Raw genomic sequence first — 23,701 nt, forward strand, 5'->3', positions numbered from 1 at the left:
TGACATTCTTCCTCCCCTCAGAGACTAAATGCATGCCTTCTATGTGCCTTTTGTTAAATTAGGTCTTTGGAATACAGTAGCTATGCTGGCATAATGCAATTGGGATAACTGTAAAGTACAGTTTTACACTGGTCTATCTTCCAAAGAAGTGAAGAGCATGAGGAGAGAGTAATTGTTGTTGTTGTTGGTTTTGGTTTTTAAATGTGATAAATCAATGAATCAGCTACATAAGTCTATTGACTCACCAGTCCATTGTGAGTCTGATCCTTCTAGTGTGAATCTCATTTAGAAATCTAAAATTCTTCAACATTTTCAGCATTATCAGAAAATCATATGAAGCATAATTAATAGTTTGTGGGATAAATTAATTCCTGGTCTAACTCCATTTGAATCAATGGAGTTACACTAGGAATTAATTTGACCCTGTGTGCTTTTTTTTCGTTTACTCTAAAATGCTCTCCTCCATTGTCACTCTTCCAGCTCAGTGACAAGGGAAACAAGGACAAGCCCATTATATCTGAACTTTTATTCTGTTTCCCAACTGTTTGATAAACAGTGCGGAGAGAGGGATGTGTTTTTCGTGTGATGCACACTGCACAGACAGTCACAATTCTCCTTTGTAGTATATCTGAGGTAAACTTTCAAAAGACAATTAAACATTGTTCATTTAGGCAGCATCATGAATGTCTTTGGTGCTTAATGGAGCTAATGAGAGAATCACTGAACTGTACTTTCTTAATGTAAACAAAGTGCCCAGAAACTTCTCCACTATATGGCTTAAAGACCTTTCTCTTTCCTTCTCCCCTTCACACCAACTTCTTCAGAGTTTCCTAAACTTTCACTGCCTCTCTCTCTGACTGGTAAAAGATTTTGACGACACTCTTCTTCCTCAAGAAATACCAGCTGTTCTGACCCAATTCTCGCAGTAGCTAAAACCCTCCCATGTCTCCTTAAAAAGGTGTTCAGATATCATGGTGATAGGCACCTTAGGAAAATGAACTGTCAAACACTCCCATGTACGGATGTGCTGTGTGGGTTTGTGATGGGATGGGGGACCCCATCCAGTGTGGGGTGAGTTCACCGCATCCTTCAAGCTGACCTCTATCTCTAGGCCGTGACACCTAAGGGCTAAAGTCAGTAGAGTTGACCTGATCTGCAGGGCTGTAAGGCCTAGTGGCCGGAGTCTATATAATCGTCCTGGTTCACAAGTCAGTGAGGCCTAGTGGCCAGTGTCAGTAGAGAGACCCCAGGTTCGCAGGGCAGTGAGGCCTAGCGGCCAGAGTCAGTAGAGTTGCCCTTCAGGGCAGGGCTGTATGGCCTACTGGCCAGGTGGGGCATGTGGGCTGCCATGGGTGAGTGGGGCCATGCTGGTGGGTGAGTGGCGGCCAGGGTAGGGGGACCCAGGTCCTCCTTGCTCCACTGGGTCTCAGCCCAGGACCCTGTCAGTGGTGAGTGTGTCTGCCAATGAGTCAGGGATCTCTGTCCACAATGCGCTGTCATCAGGACAATGGGCTACTTCCTACTGTGATACTTGTGGTGGCAATCTGTGCATCTTCAGGGTCTCCAGGTTCCTCGGCCGGTGCCACTCCCTGTAGCTCAGACCTCCCTGGGGCATCCATAGGTAGCTGGATGTCTGCTTGGGTCTTGGTGCCTCTGGCTTCCATGGTCTGGGGCTCCAGTTGCACCCAGGCGGGAGCCAGCAAGGAATGTCCTTCCTCTCTGGCAGTCAGCCCAGGCTGAGCGGGGCTGCTCCCTCTTATACTGGTGCTCCACCTGGAGCATGCCCAGTAGGGATGTGGGGGCATGGCTTCCTCCACCCACAGTGAGGACTTAACCTTTCCTTGTCCAGTGCGGGGCGAGTTCACCCTGTCACAGGGTTATGGGTGTCTGTCACAGATCCTACTTGTCTTACATTTCACTGTAAAACAGGACTGGTCTTACCTCTTAAAAATAATTTACTGCTCATCGAAGGAGGCTCTTGTGTATTGTTTAGATTTGCAAGTACATGAAAAATCTTGCTCTCATGAACTGGGGCACCAGTTCACTTCTTTCTAAATGGGAACATGCAAATAATTGATATGTAGATTCAGACTACCAACCTTTTTAGAAACTATGCCCCTTTCTCTTGATCTGAGCCTTCCCTAACTCACCTTTGGGAAAACGAGAGTATTCCAGCATAACCACCTTCATGAGTGAAGGATACAAGAAGCCCTCAAAGCAATAAATTATTGTACTTTTAAAATCTCACTTCAGAATCAAGACCTGAAAAAGCCCTATTTGTAAAAAAAAAATTGTTCATCTGTTTCACATAAAAAGACAAAAAGATAGCTGTGCAAAGACTATCGGTAGCCAGGCAGATTATTAAAATCAGTCCCTAAAAACTACAAAAACAAGAGGAAAACAATGTCAGTCCCCCTCTTGCCCCACCACCAACAAAACAACCAGTCATTGATAACATAAAAAACCCCATCACATCTCAGAACCCACAGAAATGCTTAATCTGAAACAGACTGCAGAACATCACAAGTGGATCACACTATATGCTTTCACATCTTATCTTGGTCTTCCACCTGCTCCTATTGCTTTTCTCAAAACAAATATTTCTTTAGACTCTTCTACAATCATCCTTAAGACTCCTCACTGATCATTCACTGAATCTTTAATTTCTCTATGGAGCTATTTGTTTATCTAAATCACTCACTTTTAAGATGAACCTGGCAGGATTTCATTGAGCATTTACATGTGTAATTGCTGCACTGCAAACTTTGAAATATTTAGGTGTTCTTGTTTTTGTCCCAGAATAAGTGACTATATGAATTGATGGCAAAACTTCTGTGTACTTTTTCTCAAGTGGTAAGAGATGACGTGTTTTATGCATATATTAGTTTATTTTCCTACCCGATCTGCAGATAAGTAAATTATAATGCAATATTCATTAATGTTGGAGGTTATCTCTTGTTTCTATTACATTAGGAGGTCATATTGACAGATTTGGGATTACAAAAGGATGTAAATGAGTGTGTAATTGTATTAACATCTACAGTGATATAAAATTAAACCATTTATATTGCATGGTCATGGGGAGGGCGAAAGGGGACATTTGTCTGCTTTATCAGATTATCAGGTTTCAGGCATTCTGATGAGGGGAGTGTTTATAAATCCAGGTGGGCACCATGTATTTTTTTCATTAGACAAGTATTGTTCCCTGAGTAATGAAATATAGAATAGCATACTACAAAATGCCAGTGCAGTTTTGTTATATATGTATCTGTTGTTTACATCTGTCTCACCTGTTCAAAACATTTCTTCAGTGCTGGAAAAGCAATTGTGTTTGCAGCATAGTACCTTTCAGTTTCAAAATTCAAAGACTTAATTATTGCAACCTTTGGCCTCAGTAGGGTTTCATGAGTATAAATGAAGTCATGATTTGATACTGTGTGTTGAACATATGTCTGCTGTATCCTTAGTTCCCTTCCCCCACCTTCCTTTCATGTATCAGAATAAAAAGAACCAGTTTTCTTTCCCCCTGCACCCATAGGCAAGTATTTCCAAATGGGCTTCCTGAAGAATACTCTTTAATAGCCACATTCCGTGTAAGACGAAACACCAGAAAGGAGCGGTGGCATATATGGCAAATTTTAAATCAGTATGATACCCCACAGGTAAGAATATATTTTATTTTTCACTTAGTTTTCAGTTTTTTTGTTGGAGGAGGATAGGATAGGTTAGTGGGTCTTTTGCCTCTGGATTCAGATCTAATTTACATAAGATTAATCTGCTGTTCTGAAATAGCATGATGGTCATTATTCAAATCACAGAAATAAAGAAGTTCAGCAAAATTTCTCCAGTAATATTGGAATGGTACTAGGTGTGTTGCAATGTTGGATGGATGGACACTGAAAAAGTTACGTGAGAGAATATTTCATGATTCCTGCCTAATCTATACTATTAGGTTGCTCACTTATTTTTCTTCCTGGTTTATGTACAGTCTATGTTTGCTTGTAATTCTGATTTATACTAAATTATGCTTTTTTTCCCCAGGTGTCTGTCATAGTTGATGGTTCAAAAAAAGTTGTGGAATATATAGCCAAATCTGCTCAGGGAAATGTGCTACACTACACCTTTAAAAATCGTGAAATTTATCCTCTCTTTGATCGGCAGTGGCATAAGCTTGCCATTAGCATACAGTCAAGGATCGTTTCCCTCTATGTGGATTGTAACTTAATTGAGAGATGGCAGATTGATGTAAAGAACTCCATTGACTTTCAAGGAAGGACTTTCATTGCTGCTCGAGCTGCAGATGACAAGCCCGTAGATGTGAGTTGTACCAGTGAGATGATTCTTAAAGCAGAATGGGATAATATGGAAATCGTGTTTTAAACATATTTGTAACAGCATACTAAATAAATATGAAAACAAAACAAAGTGCAAAAAAAGAATACCCATTGAGTGTTTTACACCAGTTCACTGTTTGATTTTTTTGATATTCTCTTCTAAACAAGGTGTCAACTCATGCAATCTCTATTCAGGCAAAACTCTCCATTGTTCTAAATGGGCAATATTGTCTGAATAAGGACTACAGAATTGGGTTCCTGTTTTCAGTATTATTTACATTTCTGTATCCATTTAGAAGTTAAAGTCATTTTGACTTATTACTACTATACTGTTTAGGGCTCACTGTATAGTAATAATTTTGTTTTCAGTTTTCAATTTTCATATTATCTAATTTGTCATCGAAAGGGAAAGAATGTATAACATGTTTAGCCACTCCAAGTATTTTCATGGGAACCATTAAATCCTCACCTACGCAAACATGGTAGATGTATGAGTCTGAAAATAGTATAATTCATGCAACTACAGTCAGGGGAACTTCATAAGATGATTATTATTATCTTTAAATAAAATGGTGTGGTAAGAACTCTGCTGCAGTGCCAAGGCAATTGAATTTCCCTCTCCAGTGATAATGGGGCCTTTATTTATATGCTATCTGAGTCACCAAAGTAACCCTTACATAGATCAATCTATATTCTACTCCAGAGATTTTTCCTCTTATACTTTTTTGTGGAAAAACTCAGAGGAAGTAATTTTGAAGTTGTGAGAAATGTTAGTTTTAATATTTAGTACACATCTGCCTACCAGGTTTTAAGCCTACTGTGTGGGGTTTAGAGTGATGACATGAAAATTTCCAATTGCATTCTACACTCAGCACATTATTATTCATGTTAACTGTTTTACTTTATTTTATATTATTAGCATAACCTAGCATTATTGCAGAGCTTGATCCTGCACAGTGCTGAGTACTCTGGTCCTGATCCAGAAACACACTTAAGCACGGGCTTAACTTCAGTGGAACTACTCATATACTTAAAGTTAAGCAAGTCCTTAAGCTTGTTACTGGATGGTAAGAACATAAGAACGGCCATACTGGTCAGACAAATGGTCCGTCTAGCACCGTATCCTGTCTTCCAGCAGTGGCTGTTGCCAGATGCATCAGAGGGAATGAACAGACAGCGCAAATTATCGAGTGATGTATCCCCTTTCATTCAGTCCTGGCTTCTGGCAGTCAGAGGTTTAGGGACACCCAGATCATGCGCTTGCTTCCCTGACCATCTTGGCTAATCGCTCTTGATGGACCTGTCCTTCATGAACGTATCTAATTCTTTTCTGAGCCCAGTTATACTTTGGGCCTTCAAAACATTCCCTCGCAATGAGTTCCATAGGTTGACTAAGCGACGTGAGAAGTACTTCCTTTTGTTTGTTTAAACCTGCTGCCTATTAATTTCATTGGGTGATCTGATTCGTGTATTATGTGAAGGGATAAATAACACTTCCTTATACACTTTCTCCACACTATTCATGATTTTATAGACTTCTCTACCATATTCCCCCTTAGTCATCTCTTGTCTAAGATGAACAGTCTCAGTCTTCTTATTCTCTTCTTTTATGGAAGCTGTTCCATCCCCCTAATCGTTTTTGTTGCCCTTCTCTGTGCTTTTCCAATTCTAATATATTTTTTTTTGAGATGAGGCAATGAAAAGTGCAAGTAATATTCAAGATGTGGGTGTACCATGGATTTAAAAAGTGGCATTATGGTATTTTTTTATTATCTATCCCTTTCCTAATAGTTCCTAACATTCTGTTAGCTTTTTTGACTGCTGCTGCACACTGAGCAGATGTTTTCAGAGAACTATCCACAAGATTTCTTTCTTGAGTCGTAACAGCTAATTGAGACACCATCATTTTCTATGTGTAGTTGGGATTCTGTTTTCCCATGTGCATTACTTTGCATTTATCAACATTGAATTTCATCTGCTACTTTATTGCCAAGTCACTCAGTTTTATGAGATCCTTTTGTGATTCTTTGCTGTCAGCTTTGAACTTAACTATCTTGAGTAATTTTGTATTGCCTGCAGTATTTGCCATCTCACTATTTACCCCTTTTTCCATATCATTTATGAATATATTGAACAGCACTGGTCCAGGACAGATCCCTTGGGGACTCCGCTATTTACCTTTGTCCACTGTGCAAAATGACGATTTATTCATAACCTTTGTTTCCTATCTTTAAACCAGTTACTGATTCATGAGAGGACTTTCCCTCCATGACTGCTTAGTTTACTTAAGAGCAGTTGGTGTGGGGCCTTGTCAAAGACTTTCTGAAAGTCCAAGTACACTATATCAATTGGATAACTGTTGTTCACATGCTTTTTGACATCCTCAGAGAATTTTAATAGATTGGTGAAGCATGCTTCCCCTTTACAAAAGCCATGTTGACTCTTCCCCAACATATTGTGTTCATCTACATGTCTGATATTTCTGTTCTTTACTATAATTTCAACCAGTTTTCCTGGTAGTGAAGTTAGGTTTACTGACTTGTAATTGCCAGGATTGCTTTGAGAGCCTTTTTTGAGAAACTGGTATTACATTAGCTATCTGCCAGTCATCTGGTAGAGAGGCTGATTTAAGCGATAGATTACATACCACAGATAGAAACTGCAATTTATATTTGAGTTCCTTCTGAACTCTTGGGTGAATACCAGCTGGTCCTGGTGACTTATCACTACGTTATCAATTTGTTCCAAAACCTCCTCTACTGATTCCTCAGCCTGGGACAGGACCTCAGATTTGTCATCTAAAAAGAATGACTCGGGTGTGGGAAACTCCCTCACATCCTCTGCAGTGAAGACCGACAAAAAGAATTAATTTGGCTTCTCCACAACAGCCTTGTCTTCACGGAGTGCTCGTTCAGCACTTTGATCATCCAGTGGCCCCACTCGTTGTTTGGCAGGGTTCCTGCTTCTGATGTACTTACACAAAAACTAAACAGGAACTTTTTTTTTTTTTTTTTGCTAGTTGCTCTTCAGATTCTTTTTGGCCTGCCTAATTATACTTTTACATTTGACTTGCCAGAGTTCATGTTCCTTCCTATTTTCTTCAATAGGATTTGACTTCCAATTTTGAAGGATTTCTTTTTACCTCTAACCACCTCTTTGGCTAACCAACAAAGTAAAAAAGGCATTTTTTAGTCCTCTTTGCTGCTTTTTTAAATTTGGGATATACTTTTAGTTTGAGTCTGTATTATGGTGTTTTTAGTTTCCATGCAGCTTACGAAAGTGAAATGCTTGTGCCTTTTAATTTCCATTTAACTAACTTCCTCATTTTTGTGAAGTTTCCCTTTTTGAAGTTACATTCTACTATGGTGGGTTTCTTTAATATTTTTCCTCCTACAAGAAAGTTGCTTTAATTACATTATGGTCGCCATTACTGAGCTATCCATCTATATTCCACTCTTGGACCAGATCCTGTGCTCCACTTAGGACTAAATCAAAGATTGCCTCTCCCTCTGTGGGTTCTGGGACCAGCTGCTCCAAGAAGAACTATATGGTGTCCAGAAATTTTATCTCTGCCTCCTGTCCTGAGGTGACATGTACCCAGTCAATACAGTTGAAGTCCCCCATGATTATTGGGTTTTCTGTTTTAGTAGCCTGTCTAATCTCCCTCAACATTTCAAAAGCACCATCACCATCCTGGTCAGGAGGTTGGTAGTATATCCCTTTTGCTATACTCTTATTATTCAAGCACGGAATTTCTATCCAAACAGATTCTATGATCAAGGCCAGAGTACTTATCATCTTGCACGTTGAAGCCCATATTTATTTAAAATGTATAATGTCTCCCACCACCTCAGGACCTGCCCTTAAATCCTAAATACAGCCCAGCCATTAACACACAATAAAAGACCAAATTTTCAGTGGACTTTGCCAGTAGGGAATTGCCCTTGCATGGGGGAAATCCACTGGCATAAAGCTGGTGGAGGCCGTGGAGATGGTTCCTGCACCACCAAGCACTCTTGATACTCCCCAGTGTATATGGTGTTTTTGGGGAGAGAGGAGCTGTGCTGGGGCCAGGGCAGGATTGAGGAGGGGTTGTTGGGAGCAGAGCCGTGTTATGCCAATTCTTCTCTGATAAAAAGTACCTTATGTGAGTGATTTAAGTTAGAGTAGGTTGGCCTCTGCACTAACTTCTGCCAGGACTATAATCAGCTAACTGTAATCAGCTTCCTGGGGCTACCTCCTCTCTGACAATCCATCCTAAAGTATCCAGAATAAAAGACTTGATTCCTGCTCTTCAAATGACGTAGTGGAAAGGGCCAAGCAAAGGCCTGTCCAAAGTGATAGATCATACTCTGGCTTTAGTGGATTGCTAGAAGGGCTCACTTCAGGGGTGTGAGATTGAGAATACACTTCATTGAGTATTTAAAATGCAGGACAGATAGCAAGAGTGATGCAGAGGATTACAACTGCCATGAAGATAACTGGGTCCCAATATAGGATTTACACTGCAGTAGCTGAGAGAAGAATTTGGTCCATCATACTTGTGATTTTTTTATTAAGTTCTGAATTTGTCTGTTTCTTACATACTTAAGTCAAATGTGATATTTTCAGAATGACCGATTATAATGGCAAGTTCTGAAAATTACTGTAGTTTCCACTAGTGCCTAAATATATTCCTTTTTTACTGTTGATATAAATCCCTACTCTTTTTTACATTTTTTAACAGATTGAACTTCGCCGCATAACAATTTATTGTAACCCAAAATTTGCAGCTCAAGAGACCTGTTGTGAAATATCTGAGGGCATGGTAGGTTATTTGTAAAAATGTAAATATAAAACTGAAAATGCATTAATCATCTTTTATGACAAAACTTTCACCTTATTTTATTTAAAGAATGTAAACAAGGAGCATGGCCACGTTAAATTGGCCTTTCCTAAAAATGGGATACATTTTCCAGGAGAGCTCTTGCTAGGTGGATTGTTGAAACAGGATAGCATTGGCAAAGCAGCACTTCAGTGAAAGAGGAATATGAGGGACACTATCCCAATGAAGAACACTGGAGGCTGCCATGCCCCTCTTTCTAGATACAGTTATCCATACTAATTAATAGTCGAGGAAGTCACAGGTAGAGTGATTAGAATGTAGATCTTTCCCACTGAGCTAAAGGAATGGGTGGTTCCAGAGAAAAGAGAGACTTTTATACTTTAATATCAGCTTTACTTATGATTCCATTATGTGTCAACAGTGGGGCTTGTGGAAGGGGCATTACAAACCTGTATGAGATAGAATGGAGTGGAGAGGGAATGGGCCAGAACTTTTGATAACATACTTTCATTTTAAGACTATAAGGAAAATAGAAATAAAGAAAATAAACAACTGAATGTCCTGTTCCTGACAACTATATTTTTATCTTTGATGTAGTTTGCATTTTTTGGTTATGCATATAGTAAAGGATAAGGTACCATATTCATTGAATTCAGTGGAGTTACTTTTCTCCTTTGTTTTCACAGATACAAGCTATGTGGGCTTGAAGTCACTGGGATTACTCATTTGCTTGAAGCTGAGCATTTGAATAAGTGCTTTGCTGAACCAGGCCCATATTTTTTAAATAGTTGTACCTGAGTTGTGCATGCAAAATGTGCACTAGGACACAACTAAACACAAATTTGAAGAGAAGAAGAAGCTGTGATCCTGCAGTCATGGAATTTCACCCAGAATATATCTCTTGTGCAGAATTTTGCTTCATAATATAAGCTTTTCTTTTAAAACAATGCATTTTAAACAGGCTATGAAACAACTAATAATTTTAGTTATGTATGGAAAAGGTCACACTGAATTTATGTTTGCAGTATTGTAGCCATGCTGGTCCCATGATATTAGAGAGCCAAGGTGGGTGAGGTAATATATTTTATTGGACCAACTTCTGTTGGTGAGAGAGACAAGTTTTCGAGCTACACTGAGCTCTTCTTCAGGTCCTTCTTTAGCCACCTTGTCATATTGAATTTATAGCATCCTTAAAGTACAGTTCCACTACGCAGATAAAAGAAGCTTTGAAGTCTAGTATATCTTATTCCACAGACAAATGACAAAGCTTCCTGTGCTGAAGATGTAAAATGAATGGCCTAAACATTGTTACGTTATTATAATCATCATAAACGTAGTTGTTTTAAATGTAACTATTGTAAGCAATTTTATATTTTCTGATTTTTATAAGCCTTTTTTAGCAACCATAATGGCTAAAAATGCATTGTTTTAAAAGAAAAGCTTATATTATGAAGCAAAATTCTGCACAAGAGATACATTCTGGGTGAAATTCCATGACTGCAGGATCACAGAGACCCTGGTTATTTCTTCATTAGAATATGCCAGTTTCTGTTCACCTGACTTTCAGCATACCTAACAAGTAGCCTCAGCTCAGATGGTTTCCAGACATTTGAGCATTGGCTTCAGTTTGGGGGGTTTCTGAACGGTAAACCCAGCAAGTTACATTACAAAAGTGACAACCTCCCCCCTTGCCCATGAGCTCCCCTCTTAATTTTAATCATTTCCTGGGGTGACAAGGTGGCTCAGTAGCCTTTTATTCCCCTCTTCCATTTTCAGGGAAACTAGGATCCTCACACTGTGACAGGAGAGATCGTGGATTTCCTAACATTGTATTACACCTAGAGTGACTTCTGTTTTATTTATAAAACAGGCATATTTGCCTAGGTTTGGTTTCAGTGCAGAAGGATCACACATCTGTAGTCTTCATTTTACTGGTACTGTGTGCAGTAACCTGAGACAAAAAAGGCTGAATAGGAACAATGTTTGGATTTTTACTTGTCAGTTACCAGCAGTGGACTCAATCCAGAATAATCATTATTTCTATTTTAGTGCCCACTGGGGGACAGTTTCATTACTACTTCTTCGTCACCAGTGACTGTTCATGTCAGCAAAATACATGCTCTTCCAGTAGCACAGCAGGAGTCTAAAGACCAATGCCTCTGCTTTCCAAACAAAGTATGAGAGTCTTCTTCTACACTTATATCCTTTATCTTGCATGCTTTGCAGATTCTCAAACTGTTATTTAATGCACCATGCTGTTTAATTGATACAGGTGTAGAAATTCTGAATTTCTTTGGAGGTGTGGAAATGGTTTATTTCTGTGGTGGTGCACCTAGCCTTATATTTGGAGGTTAAGATAAAATAAATGTAAATTAAATTAAAAGTTAATGTTTGTTAGCTTTACAAGATTAAATGTCTTGAATACACAAAACAAATGTACTGTTGTTGGATCATCTTCAGAAGCAGCATCAAAAATGAAAACTATTCTTTCACAATTATATTTTAACCTAGATTTGCGTATGTGAGAGTTCACTATTTCCTGGAATCTTATCTTTTTAGTGTCAGATGGCAGCACTGTATCATTGTCCCAGTGTTAGTACCATATTTGTCTTGACCGATTTGTATTGTTGAAGTTTGTGTGGTAGAAAAAGGAAAAATATCACATATTTCTGTTATCTGAAAACTCATTTTTAAACAGGGTGAAGCAGGATTGCCAGGAGTAGCTGGTTTGCCAGGTCAGAAAGGAGATAAAGGAGAAAAGGTAAGATGCCAATCCCCTATGACACCTGCCAAGGCTTTACCTCTGTTTCTTCCTTCTTTCTGTAACAAGACAGCTTATACAGCTTTTTTTTTTTTTTTGAGAAATCCTTTTATACATCTATTAAATATAATAATATAAAGATTAAATTAATTATATTATAATAAAACAGAACGGTACCCATCCCGTGGTCCTTCCATTTTCCTTGTGCTTTTCCTTTTTCCTTACTACCACTGTTCTGGATCCTGCAGGAAGACAGACAAGAGACCCAGAATGTGGTTTAACTAGGCCAGAGCTTTAAGTAATATCTGTGTAGCCTTTTATTTTATTTAATGTTAATTATGCTGTAGTGGGTTCAGCTCCGGTGGCTTCAGTCTCAAGCTCAATAGAATTATGTTTGTTCTAGATTTAGACCTCACAGGAACACATGAAACCATAGAAAGAAAAGGAGTACTTGTGGCACCTTAGAGACTAGCAAATTTATTTGAGCATAAGCTTTCGTGAGCTACAGCTCACTTTACCGGATGCATTCAGTGGAAAATACAGTGGGGAGATTTATATACATAGAGAACATGAAACAATGGGTGTTACCATACACACTGTAACAAGAGTGATCACTTAAGGTGAGCTACTACCAGCAGGAGAGCCGGGGGGGGCGGCCTGGGGGGGGACACTCTGTGTAGTGATTATCAAGGTGGGCCATTTCCAGCAGTTAACAAGAACATCTGAGGAACAATGGAGGGTGGAGGGGAGGAAATAAACATGGGGAAATAGTTTTACGCTGTGTAATGACCCATCCACTCCCAGTCTCTATTCAAGCTTAAGTTAATTGTATCCAGTTTGCAAATTAATTCCAATTCAGCAGTCTCTCGTTGGAGTCTGTTTTTGAAGTTTTTTTTATTGAAGAATTGCAACTTTTAGGTCTGTAATCGAGTGACCGAAGAGATTGAAGTGTTCTCCAACTGGTTTTTGAATGTTATAATTCTTGACATCTGATTTGTGTCCATTTATTCTTTTACGTAGAGACTGTCCAGTTTGACCAATGTACGTGGCAGAGGGGCATTGCTGGCACATGATGGCATATATCACATTGGTAGATGTGCAGGTGAACGAGCCTCTGATAGCGTAGCTGATGTGATTAGGTCCTATGATGGTGTCCCCTGAATAGATATGTGGACACAGTTGGCAACGGGCTTTGTTGCAAGGATAGGTTCCTGGGTTAGTGGTTCTGTTGTGTGGTGTGTGGTTGCTGGTGAGTATTTGCTTCAGGTTGGGGGGCTGTCTGTAGGCAAGGACTGGCCTGTCTCCCAAGATCTGTGAGAGTGATGGGTCGTCCTTCAGGATAGGTTGTAGATCCTTGATGATGCTTTGGAGAGGTTTTTAGTTGGGGGCTGAAGGTGATGGCTAGTGGTGTTCTCTTATTTTCTTTGTTGTCCTGTAGTAGTGACTTCTGGGTACTCTTCTGGCTCTGTCAATCTGTTTCTTCACTTCAGCAGGTGGGTATTGTAGTTGTAACCATAGTTGAAGCCATAGGCAAGTAACACATAAAAGTATAAGAACAAGGTCCACTATATTTTAGCAGTTTTATTAAACTTGCCAGCTTTGTTGCCAACAAAGTTATAAATGTTACAGCAGGTACAATTCCTAAATATAATCATATATCAGTTATAACTACAGACATACTCATATCCTTCTAAGTGGTGTTAGAGTCTGACGGCCCTCTTATGGATTGATCATCAATTCAGGGATGGTCCCTGCTGGAGGTTTCCCATAGGAAGCTCAATTTTCCCACTTTGGCATCTGTCATAAATATAAAGGGAAGGGTAAACCCCTTTGAAATCCCTCCTGGCCAGAGGAAAAACTCCTCTCACCTGTAAAGGGTTAAGAAGCTAAAGTTAACCTTGCTGGCACCTGACCAAAATGACCAAAGAGGAGACAAGATACTTTCAAAAGCTGGGAGGAGGGAGAGAAACAAAGGGTCTGTCTGTCTGTCTATATGCTGTTTTCTGCCGGGGATAGACCAGGAATGGAGTCTTAGAACTTTTAGTAAGTAATCTAGCTAGGTATGTGTTAGATTATGATTTCTTTAAATGGCTGAGAAAAGAATTGTGCTGAATAGAATAACTATTTCTGTCTGTGTATCTTTTTTGTAACTTAAGGTTTTGCCTAGAGGGGTTCTCTATGTTTTGAATCTAATTACACTGTAAGGTATCTACCATCCTGATTTTACAGAGGTGATTTCTTTACTTCTATTTACTTCTATTTCTATTAAAAGTCTTCTTGTAAGAAAACTGAATGTTTTTTCATTGTTCTCAGATCCAAGGGTTTGTGTCTGTGGTCACCTATGCAAATTGGTGAGGCTTTTTATCCAACATTTCCCAGGAAAGGGGGGGTGCAAGTGTTGGGAGGATTGTTCATTGTTCTTAAGATCCAAGGGTCTGGGTCTGTAGTCACCTAGGCAAATTGGTGAGGCTTTTTACCAAACCTTGTCCAGGAAGTGGGGTGCAAGGTTTTGGGAAGTATTTTGGGGGGAAAGACGTTTCCAAACAGCTCTTCCCCAGTAACCAGTATTTGTTTGGTGGTGGTAGCGGCCAATCCAAGGACAAAGGGTGGAATATTTTGTACCTTGGGGAAGTTTTGACCTAAGCTGGTAAAGATAAGCTTAGGAGGTTTTTCATGCAGGTCCCCACATCTGTACCCTAGCGTTCAGAGTGGGGAAGGAACCTTGACAGCATCCTTTTTTATAAGGTGATTTTGTCTATAACCATTCTGGGCATGTACATGGAAGTGTCAACCCTCTTTTTTTGATTGGTAGCCGAAAGATTAAATTTTAAATTATAAAATGCAAATGTAAAAGCAAATCTTGTCTCCGAGGTCTAAACTAGCTAAGCTAAAATCTTGCAGGCCTCAGCATTTTATCTTGTGTTATTTATATCGAATACATAATTCCTCTAAATACTAATTAATCTTATACTTCTATAATTCTGTAAATTAACTCTACTTTTCCTCTACTTAATATACGATAAATATAGATAATATAACATTAATTAATTATAACATTACACAATAAATGGATAATAAACTAATATTATTGGCTATATGTGGTAACTGTCTGGCAATAACTCATCCAGTGCAGGTCATCTTTCCTTTGTAATCCATACTACCTGGATCACCATGCCATAGCCCTCAGTCCCCACATACACCTCTGAAGGGGGAGCTGTCTCAATGGCCGTGGTTCCTATCCCTACATTCCCTCTCTACATTGGATTCAGAGGTGTTTGATCTGTAACATTCTGCCTGTTGGAAGGACCCCCACTCTCTTGGCTGTTGCCACTGTGACCGGTTGGATCACAGAAACCCCTTTGAGAATGCCACCTGATGTGCCGAGACTAACTCTGAGCCTGTTTTCCCTGCCAGCTTGGGACTTCAGAACCTTGCCTTGTTTGAGCCAGACACGCTTGCTGCAAACACAGATCCCAGTCTGAACCACAAGCTGCAGGCTTAACTGAAAACAGCTTAAGAAGTGCTCCTGTCTCCAGCACTCAGATACCCAATTCCTAATGGGGTCCAAACCCAAAATAAATCCGTTTTACCCTGTGTAAAGCTTATACAGGGTAAACTCATAAATTGATCGCCCTCTATAATACTGATAGAGAGATATGCACAGCTGTTTGCCCCCCCTCCCCAGGTATTCATACATACTCTGGGTTAATTAATAAGTAAAAAATGATTTTATTAAATACAAAAAGTAGGATTTAAGTGGTTCCAAGTAATAACAGACAGAACAAAGTGAATTATCAAACAAAATAAAATAAAATACGCAAGTCTATGCCTAATACAGTAGGAAACTAAATGCAGATAAATCTCATCCTTAGAGATGTTCCAATTAGCTTCTTTGACAGACTAGCCTCCTTCTAGTCTGGGTCCAGTAATCACTCACACCCCTGTAGTTACTCTCCTTCATTCCAGTTTCCTTCAGGCATCTCCTTGGGGTGGAGAGGCTATCTCTTGAGCCAGCTGAAGACAAAATGGAGGGTTTTCCCAGGGGCATATATAGTCTCTCTTGTGGGTGGAAACCCCTCTCTCCTCCCATGTAGAATCCAGCCACAAAATGGAGTTTTGGAGTCACATGGCAAGTCACATGTCCATGCATGACTCAGTTTTCTACAGGACATTCCTAGGAAAGCTCAGATGTGGATTGGCATCTATCAAGGTCAGTTGTTAACCAAGTACTCCCAATTACTTGAATAACCATTTCACACTATGTTGACCAAATCTGCCTTAGGTGCTTTCTACTGCAAACACTTTAAATACAGGCATAGAGCCAACGCTCATAACTTCACATATAAAAATGATACATGCATACGAATAGGATGAATACATGTAGAAGAACATAACCTTTCCAAGGATATGTTACATGGCATATCTAGCATAAAACATATTCCAGTTATGTCATATTTACACTCATAAGCATATTTCTATAAAGCATTATGGGGTGCACCATCACAGCCACCTCAGTCTTGCACCCAAGCATGGCCTGCCAGGGCTTGATGCCCAGATTTCATCACAGAGGGTAGGGTTGCTTTGCCAGACCCATAATGCGTGGGCAGTAGCCAGAAAACTCATAAACCCATTCTAGTCTGCTGCCTACCAGCTGTCTACAGTGGAGCATACACCACCAGCTGCTGCTAGGCTTTCCAGGGTAGATGAAAGCCAACAATTTGCAGCTTTCAGGTACAGAATTTAAGTTAGTCCTGGAGAATATTTTTAACTGCTCTCAAAACTTTTCAACCAAGTAACATAAGTATTCCGCAAGTAGCAAAAGTCAGAAGTCAAAGGGTATTTGCCTGAAGTTTAATACATTTAGATATAATTTCTCAAGTAGTGGTTTTCCACTTTGTGCTGAGCTGAAAACTTTACCTTATTTCCTGTTCTGGAAACAGCTTCCACATCCTTAGCATGGTGTGTGGCTACTCAGAGTCTTACTTAGGCATGTGCTGATTACATTATATTTTGGATCAGGTGATATAAACAGCCGAATACATCATCTGTGTGTAATAATCCTTAAGAAAAATAATGTCCCTGGTAGTAGCTTGAACAATGATATATTTAGTGAACATGCATCCTGTGTTCCTCGCTTTATTGGAATATTACTAAGTTACTGTAAAATATTCTTTGTTTTTGAAGTGAATTTCGACCTCATGAAAGGTGCTAGACTGACATCCCTGGAGAATTAGGTATTTTATTATGGCAATAAGCTGCTCCAAGGTGTACATTCATAGGCTATTGGTATATGCCTTAGGTATATTGCAGCCACAAAGGCAGAGTGCCTTCAGACATCAAAGTGCCTATTGATGCACATCCTGGAATGCTTTATGGCTATTGGAGTATGATTCATTAATTTACATTTTAATTAAAAGAAAAAAAGTGTCTTTCCACTAGGAAAAATACATTGAAGCAGGATAAGAGAAATTACTAAAGAAAAGAACTCTCAGAAGACAGGAGGAGTAGTTTAAAATGGCCCTTTTCTCTCTCCACCTGCTCTCCTGGCCTTCATCCCCTTCTTCTTCCCTTCCTCTCCTATTAAATTCCTAATAAACAGAATTGACAGCCTTAAATCACCTCCCAATTTAGGCACCTCAAGCCTCCTGAAGCTAGAGAAGTAAGGGGGCAATGTTTAAGGTGAAGTTTAATTTTAGGGACATGAAGTGGTTTGAGGCTCCCAATTAAGTTTCTTAGGAATTTGGGAGAGGGGCAAAAGGAGGCAAACACAGGAGATCAGAAGTGGAGTGGACATGTTAAAAACTTTTGCTGCTTTTGCAGCCAATACCCATAATGTGATAAATGGTGTGGTAGAGAAGTAGAGCATAACAAAGAAAAAAATCTTTCCTCTTACGTACTTTCTCTTTTATCCAAAATATGGTGAGAAATAGTCTCTTTCCTTTGATGAGGTTTCAGCTGTGCACCATTAAAAGTGGATCCATCATGAAAAAGATTTAACCAGCCATTAGAACTTGGCTGGGGAAAATTGGAATTCTCAGCCATTATGATCTGGCGTTCTCATGCGCACGGCTCTGGCAATAGCATCATTGCAAGGTTCTCTACATTACTCTGCCAGTGTGCCTCTCTTCTCCTCTGGGAAGGGGAAGGCGGGAAATGGGACTGCTTAGAGGGGGATGATATTAATTAATTCAGCATGTGGATTTAGTTCCTGTCTTTTGTCCTGAGATTGACCGCAAGGTTACTACTTAGTGCAGTTATGACTGGTGTGTTTTGTGATGTGGAGGTCTGTCCACTAGGCACTGGACTCAGATCACAAACTCATTGAATTTAATAGCCATCAGATTCTAACTATATTTAGACAAACCTTCCCCTGTTCAGATTCAAACCAATGACCCAGAAGGAATTGTTCTTTTCAGTTAGGTCCACCAAAATATATATTTGGTTCACTGTGTCTAACCTGCAGTGTTAAGTCTCCAGACATTTACATTTTTCATCTGTTTTTAAGTAGTAGCCTTAAAGTTTTCAGTCTGCCTGAAAAAGGAAAGAAAATTCTTCATGTAAAAAACCATAGCCACATACATACAGACATCCTGGTTGATAGCAGTCATTGAACCTGGGAACTTCAGAACTGAAAAGAAGACTTTCTGCTTGAGCTGAGAGCTCCTTTAGTAGTGTGAATGTGGTAAGTTGTAGTTGCTCGGGCAGTCTATTACAGGGAGACATTGTTGTGTGTTCTAGACCAGTGTATTGCAGTTACAAAATGAGAGCTTCACAAAGCACATATTTCCCTTTTTCAGTATCTTGCTCCCATATATGCACTTGGAGGTCATGTGTCAGCATATACCCACTAACTCTAGAGAACATGTGGTCTCTGTCTGGCTCCTTTTTTAGCCTAAGCTCCCCTGACTCCTGCTAAAGCTTTTATATTTATCATGTTCTAAAACCCTCAGGATGATTCCCTTCATATCTGATGTTCATTGCACTAATTAGTGGTGGGCAACTCTCAAAAGGCTTGGAGACTCAATTTAGATATAGATCCAAAAGTCTGGACTCCTGTTAGAAATATGAGTTTCTTGGGTGTGCAAAATTAGACTGGATTTCTTATGGGCACAACTTTCTTTTTAACTTTCTAGTATTTCTTTCTTCTAATTAGACCAAAAATTCAGTGAGAATGGCTTTTAAGGTAGCTGGACGTTTCTGTATGTGGTGCCAGTTGGAACATAGACGTGTAAAGGTGCAAATGTGAAAACTTAATCAAACCTAAAAAAAAAGCTGGATTTAGGTTAGGTTTGAGTGCTGACAAAGGTTCACGGGAGGGTAAATTTTCATTTTATCTGGACCAGTGTGTCCATTCCTACTGAGGACAAATGCAGAAACGTAATGTGACACTTAGGAATATTTATGTGCACTAGGCCAAATTATGTCCACGCTTCCACCCATTCACTGCATTTGCATGTCTCTTGCTAACAAAACCATGGCCTAACGTGTGACATAATCAGTTGGTACTTTCCTTCTCATATCAGATTCAGTTCTTGAAACTGATTGTAGATATAGTTTTCTAACTTAAGAATTAACATTTCATATTGTCATGTTAATACATTTTACATGACTTCAATCCTGAACTTGCAAATATGTATCTTTGACCAAAATAAGTTTTTAATAACATATCTTAGGGCTTTAGACATGAAATGAATTGAATTTGTCAGCTTAAAGACAAGTTGCTCTTGTCATTCTTTTTAACACATTTTGCTTTAGGTCAGTTTTGCTATATGTGATCCTACAATTGTAATGTACGATAAAAGAAAAAAGATACCATCTTTTGTGTTCAGTTCTAGCTTATAATTTCTAGTTTTACAATAGGTGCACCACATAACGGCTGCATGACATGAAGATTAAAAGGTCAATTGCCTTTGAGGCATTCTGAATAGTTAATGTAATGAGATGATCAAAAAACAGTGCTGCAGGTAGTGTCAGATGTTCAAAATTGCTTCCACTTCAGACTGGGAAATGGTTAACATCATAAGAAGGGAATATGTTGCTGTCCACACAATCATTATTTAAAACTTGGTTTTGTTTTAGGAGGAATCTTGCAGGAAAATTGAGAGGAACATTTTATTATGTTGATCTGGTAGATTTCCACTCTGTCTGCTTATGACTTGACAGAAGTGGTGAGCATTGTCAAAAATATAGCAACCCTCCTATTATCTGTAACATATATCAAGACTCTGAAGAGTCTGCTATTTATTAAATATTTTACTTGGTAAACACCTTGAATTCTGTTGCAAAGAATTGTCATTATGTTGCCATTCACAGTGAATATTAATGATAGGTTTAAATTCAGTTTTTAATCACAGGTCATTGTGCTATTTCAAAATTTAATTATACTGAATGGATTTCATGACCCATAACATTGACAAGATCTTTTCTATGTTCAGTTTATGAAACTGTTACCATCTTTAGTGCATTTAAGTATCATTGCTCAGTGGTTGGATGGATGAGCTGACAGTTTATTTCCCTATGGTTGTTTTAGTGTTCCTTCAAGGTCTGCATTGCTAACTTTGTATGCGGAAAATCAGGGTATTATCATCTTGTACAAATCTGAGACAAATGGTCATTTACTCTCTTGCAGCCGTGAATATCTTTTCACCCCTTTCTCCTTGTTTTCCTATATTCCTCCTTCTCTAGCGATCCCATGGCATAATAGCCCGTCTTTTTGTCTAAATTCACTCTGGAACCATTATCAGTACCATTCCAGAACTGTCCAGAGGGTTTTTATTTTATTTTTTAAAATTAGTAGCGCAAGGTTCTCTACTCTCACACGGCTAAGGTAACAAACACTCCTGCCTGCAGGACCGTAGAACTGAGCAGTTTTGAATGACAAGTGTGAAATATTTGTATTGTACCTTTTATCCCTTTCAAACTGACCCTGGTTTCAAAGTTTGGAATGTATCCATAAACCTGAAGGATTATGTTTGTACCAAGGGAAAGTCTGTGAGGCCTTCTCAGACATCTTCACCTTCCCTAGAAACCGTTGTCTAATTAGAGTCATTGGAGCAGGGGGATGGGATCCTGGTCTTCCACTTCCCCAGCCGGTGCCTCAACCACCAGCTACAGAGTCATTTTCTCTCTTTTTCTCTCTGGCCCAGTGACTCTTGAAGTATTTATCCAAAGTGGAACAGCTTCAACAGGAGAGGTTGAGGGAGCCCCACATCAGACTATCCCATAACTCAGTGATCAGAGCATCCTGCTGAGAGGTGGGAGACCCCTGTTCAAATCCTTTCTCCACTCAAATTAGAGGGGATAAATGAACCTGGGTCTCCCACATTCCAGGTGGGTGCTCTGACTACTGGGTTAAAGGTTATAAGGTGGGTGGCAGCACCACCACTATCTCCAGCCACTGTTTTGTGTGGAGGGAGGCAGGTGCCTAACTTGTCCTCATAAGAAATTAGGCACCTAAGCCACCTGACTCCAAGAGAGGGGTTCCTGGTTGTGGATTGCTAGCAGAGATAGGTGCTTCCCTGAAACCCGGATTTAGACGTCTAAGTCCCTGAGCGGGAGGGTGAAGGACACACCCCTTTCCTCAGCATCTCCCATTGGCTATTTTAGGCAGCTCTCCACCTAGCTTGCTGGCTTTTCTGAATCACATTCTTAGGTGTCTATAAGTCCCTTTGTGGATCTGGGCCTTAAGTGGCCTGGGATTAGTGTGTCCCTTTCCTGCTATCTATGAAGGAGTCAATTGTGTCCTGTCCTCTCTCCAATACCTTTGGTGTGTATTGGAGATTGGCCATTCCTGATGGTCCCTTTAATAAGATAAAAAGTAGGGAAAGAGACAACCGGGAACCACTCCTCAGAGTATCAGGGAGAAAGGCTGCCTGTCTCCAGGAGAGGTGCGAGGTCACTTGAGCCTAACCCTTAAGGGGTATTATCTGCTCTCAACTCAAAACACCAAGGATTTCACAGTAATTGGAAGAATGGGCTGGTAATAGAAAGGACTACAATGCAAGGGAGAGAGATGGGATTCCTGTGGTTGTCAGAGTGTATTCAATTATGGTATAACTTCCAAACAACATAAATAGATGGGTTTGCTTCCAATCTTTGTGAATAAAACATTTGGGTTCAGTTCACCATAACCTATAGGCTCACACAGCTCAGGTTTTGAACTCAGATTTTCTTTTACAACTAGACCACCAGTCTAATCAGATTATATTAATTAGTTATATTTCATAGTGCCTGAACATTTGTTACCGTGCAGTGTAGTTACATTGTAATTACAGTATGGTTCTAATTTTTGATACCTGTAATCAGCAATAATCCTTATAATCAGATTCTTAACTCAAGTGCCCAACTCCCTTTTCTGCCTTTGAAAATCTTCCCCACATTACTTATTATTAGCCCTTTAGTTTCATACTTAATACGTGGTTTTTTTAGAACCCTGCCTTTAAATCCAAGTCTTAACCCTGAGCCAGCAAATGATGGGTGTCTGGTGTAAGCAGTCTGTTTTGTCTGAGTATTTTGGAAAGCTCAAAATTAAACACTTTGCCTGATTAAAAATTGCTGCTGTTAGTTTCTCTCTGTCATTGATTTTAATTCTGTTCTATTATTGCAATCATTTGTTGTTATTAATTTATTTGTTTATATTTATAAAGCGCAGTATTCAGTGTATTGCTAGCATGCTCTGGGACAAGGAAGACTGGTCTAGCAGATTGAGCATAGGGCTGGGAGTCAGTGAACCTGTTTTTTCCTCTGATTCTGTGCCTCAGTCTCCCCACCTGTAATCTTGAGATAGTGATGCATGCTCACCTTTGTAAACTACTTTGAGACCTATGAATGAAAAGCAAAGCATGGTGGTTGTTATAGAATAACAGCAGATAAAATAATAATGTACATAGAATCATAGAAGGTTAGGGTTGGAAAAGACCTCAGGAGGTCATCTAGTCCAGCCACCTGCTCAAAGCAGGACATACGCCAACTAAATCATCCCAGCCAGGGCTTTGTCAAGGCTGGCCTTAAAAACCTCTAAGGATGCAGATTCCACCACCTCCCTAGGTAACCCATTCCAGTGGTTCACCACCCTCCTTGTGAAATAGTTTTTCCTAATATCCAACCTAGACCTCCCCCACTGAAACTTGAGACTATTGCTCCTTGTTCTGTCATCTGCCATTACTGAGAACAGCCATCCTCTTTGGAACCCCACTTCAGTAGTTGAAAGCTGCTATTAAATTCCCCATCACTCTTCTCTTCTGCAGACTAAATAATCCCAGTTCCCTCAGCCTCTCCTCATAAGTAATGTGCCCCACCCCCTAATCATTTTTGTTGCCCTCCATTGGACTCTCTCCAATTTGTCCACATCCTTTCTGTAGTGGGGGGCCCAAAACTGTACGCAATACTCCAGGTGTGGCTTGACCAGTGCCAAATACAGGGGAATAATCATCTCCCTCGATTTGCTGGCAATGCTCCTGCTAATGCAGCCCAATATTCTGTTAGCCTTCTTGGCAACAAGGGCACACTGTTGACTTATATCCAGCTTCTTGTCCACGGTAACCCCCAGGTCCTTTTCTGAAGAACTGCTGCTTAGCTAGTCGGTCCCCAGCCTATAGCGGTGCATAGGATTCTTCCATTTTAAGTGCAGGACTCTGCACTTGTCCTTGTTGAACTTCATCAGATTTCTTTTGACCCAATCCTCCAATTTGTCTAGATCACTGTGGACCCTATCCCTACCCTCCAGTGTATCTACCGCTTCCCCCAGTTTAGTGTCATCCGCGAACTTGCTGTGGATGCAAT

General features: G+C 39.8%; 1 protein-coding gene across 1 annotated transcript in view; it reads left to right on the forward strand.

The window, feature by feature from the left end:
* Nucleotides 1–23,701, forward strand: part of COL19A1 (collagen type XIX alpha 1 chain) — a 315,358-nt gene that overhangs the window by 33,777 nt on the left and 257,880 nt on the right. The window contains exons 5-9 of the mRNA XM_074947919.1: nt 3,539–3,662; nt 4,042–4,317; nt 9,061–9,141; nt 11,209–11,334; nt 11,858–11,920. Coding sequence (XP_074804020.1) covers nt 3,539–3,662; nt 4,042–4,317; nt 9,061–9,141; nt 11,209–11,334; nt 11,858–11,920 — 670 coding nt within the window. The remainder of the gene's footprint in view (nt 1–3,538; nt 3,663–4,041; nt 4,318–9,060; nt 9,142–11,208; nt 11,335–11,857; nt 11,921–23,701) is intronic.

The sequence above is a fragment of the Natator depressus genome, chromosome 3 (genome assembly GCF_965152275.1).
Source record: "Natator depressus isolate rNatDep1 chromosome 3, rNatDep2.hap1, whole genome shotgun sequence".
NCBI classification, from domain to species: domain Eukaryota; kingdom Metazoa; phylum Chordata; order Testudines; family Cheloniidae; genus Natator; species Natator depressus.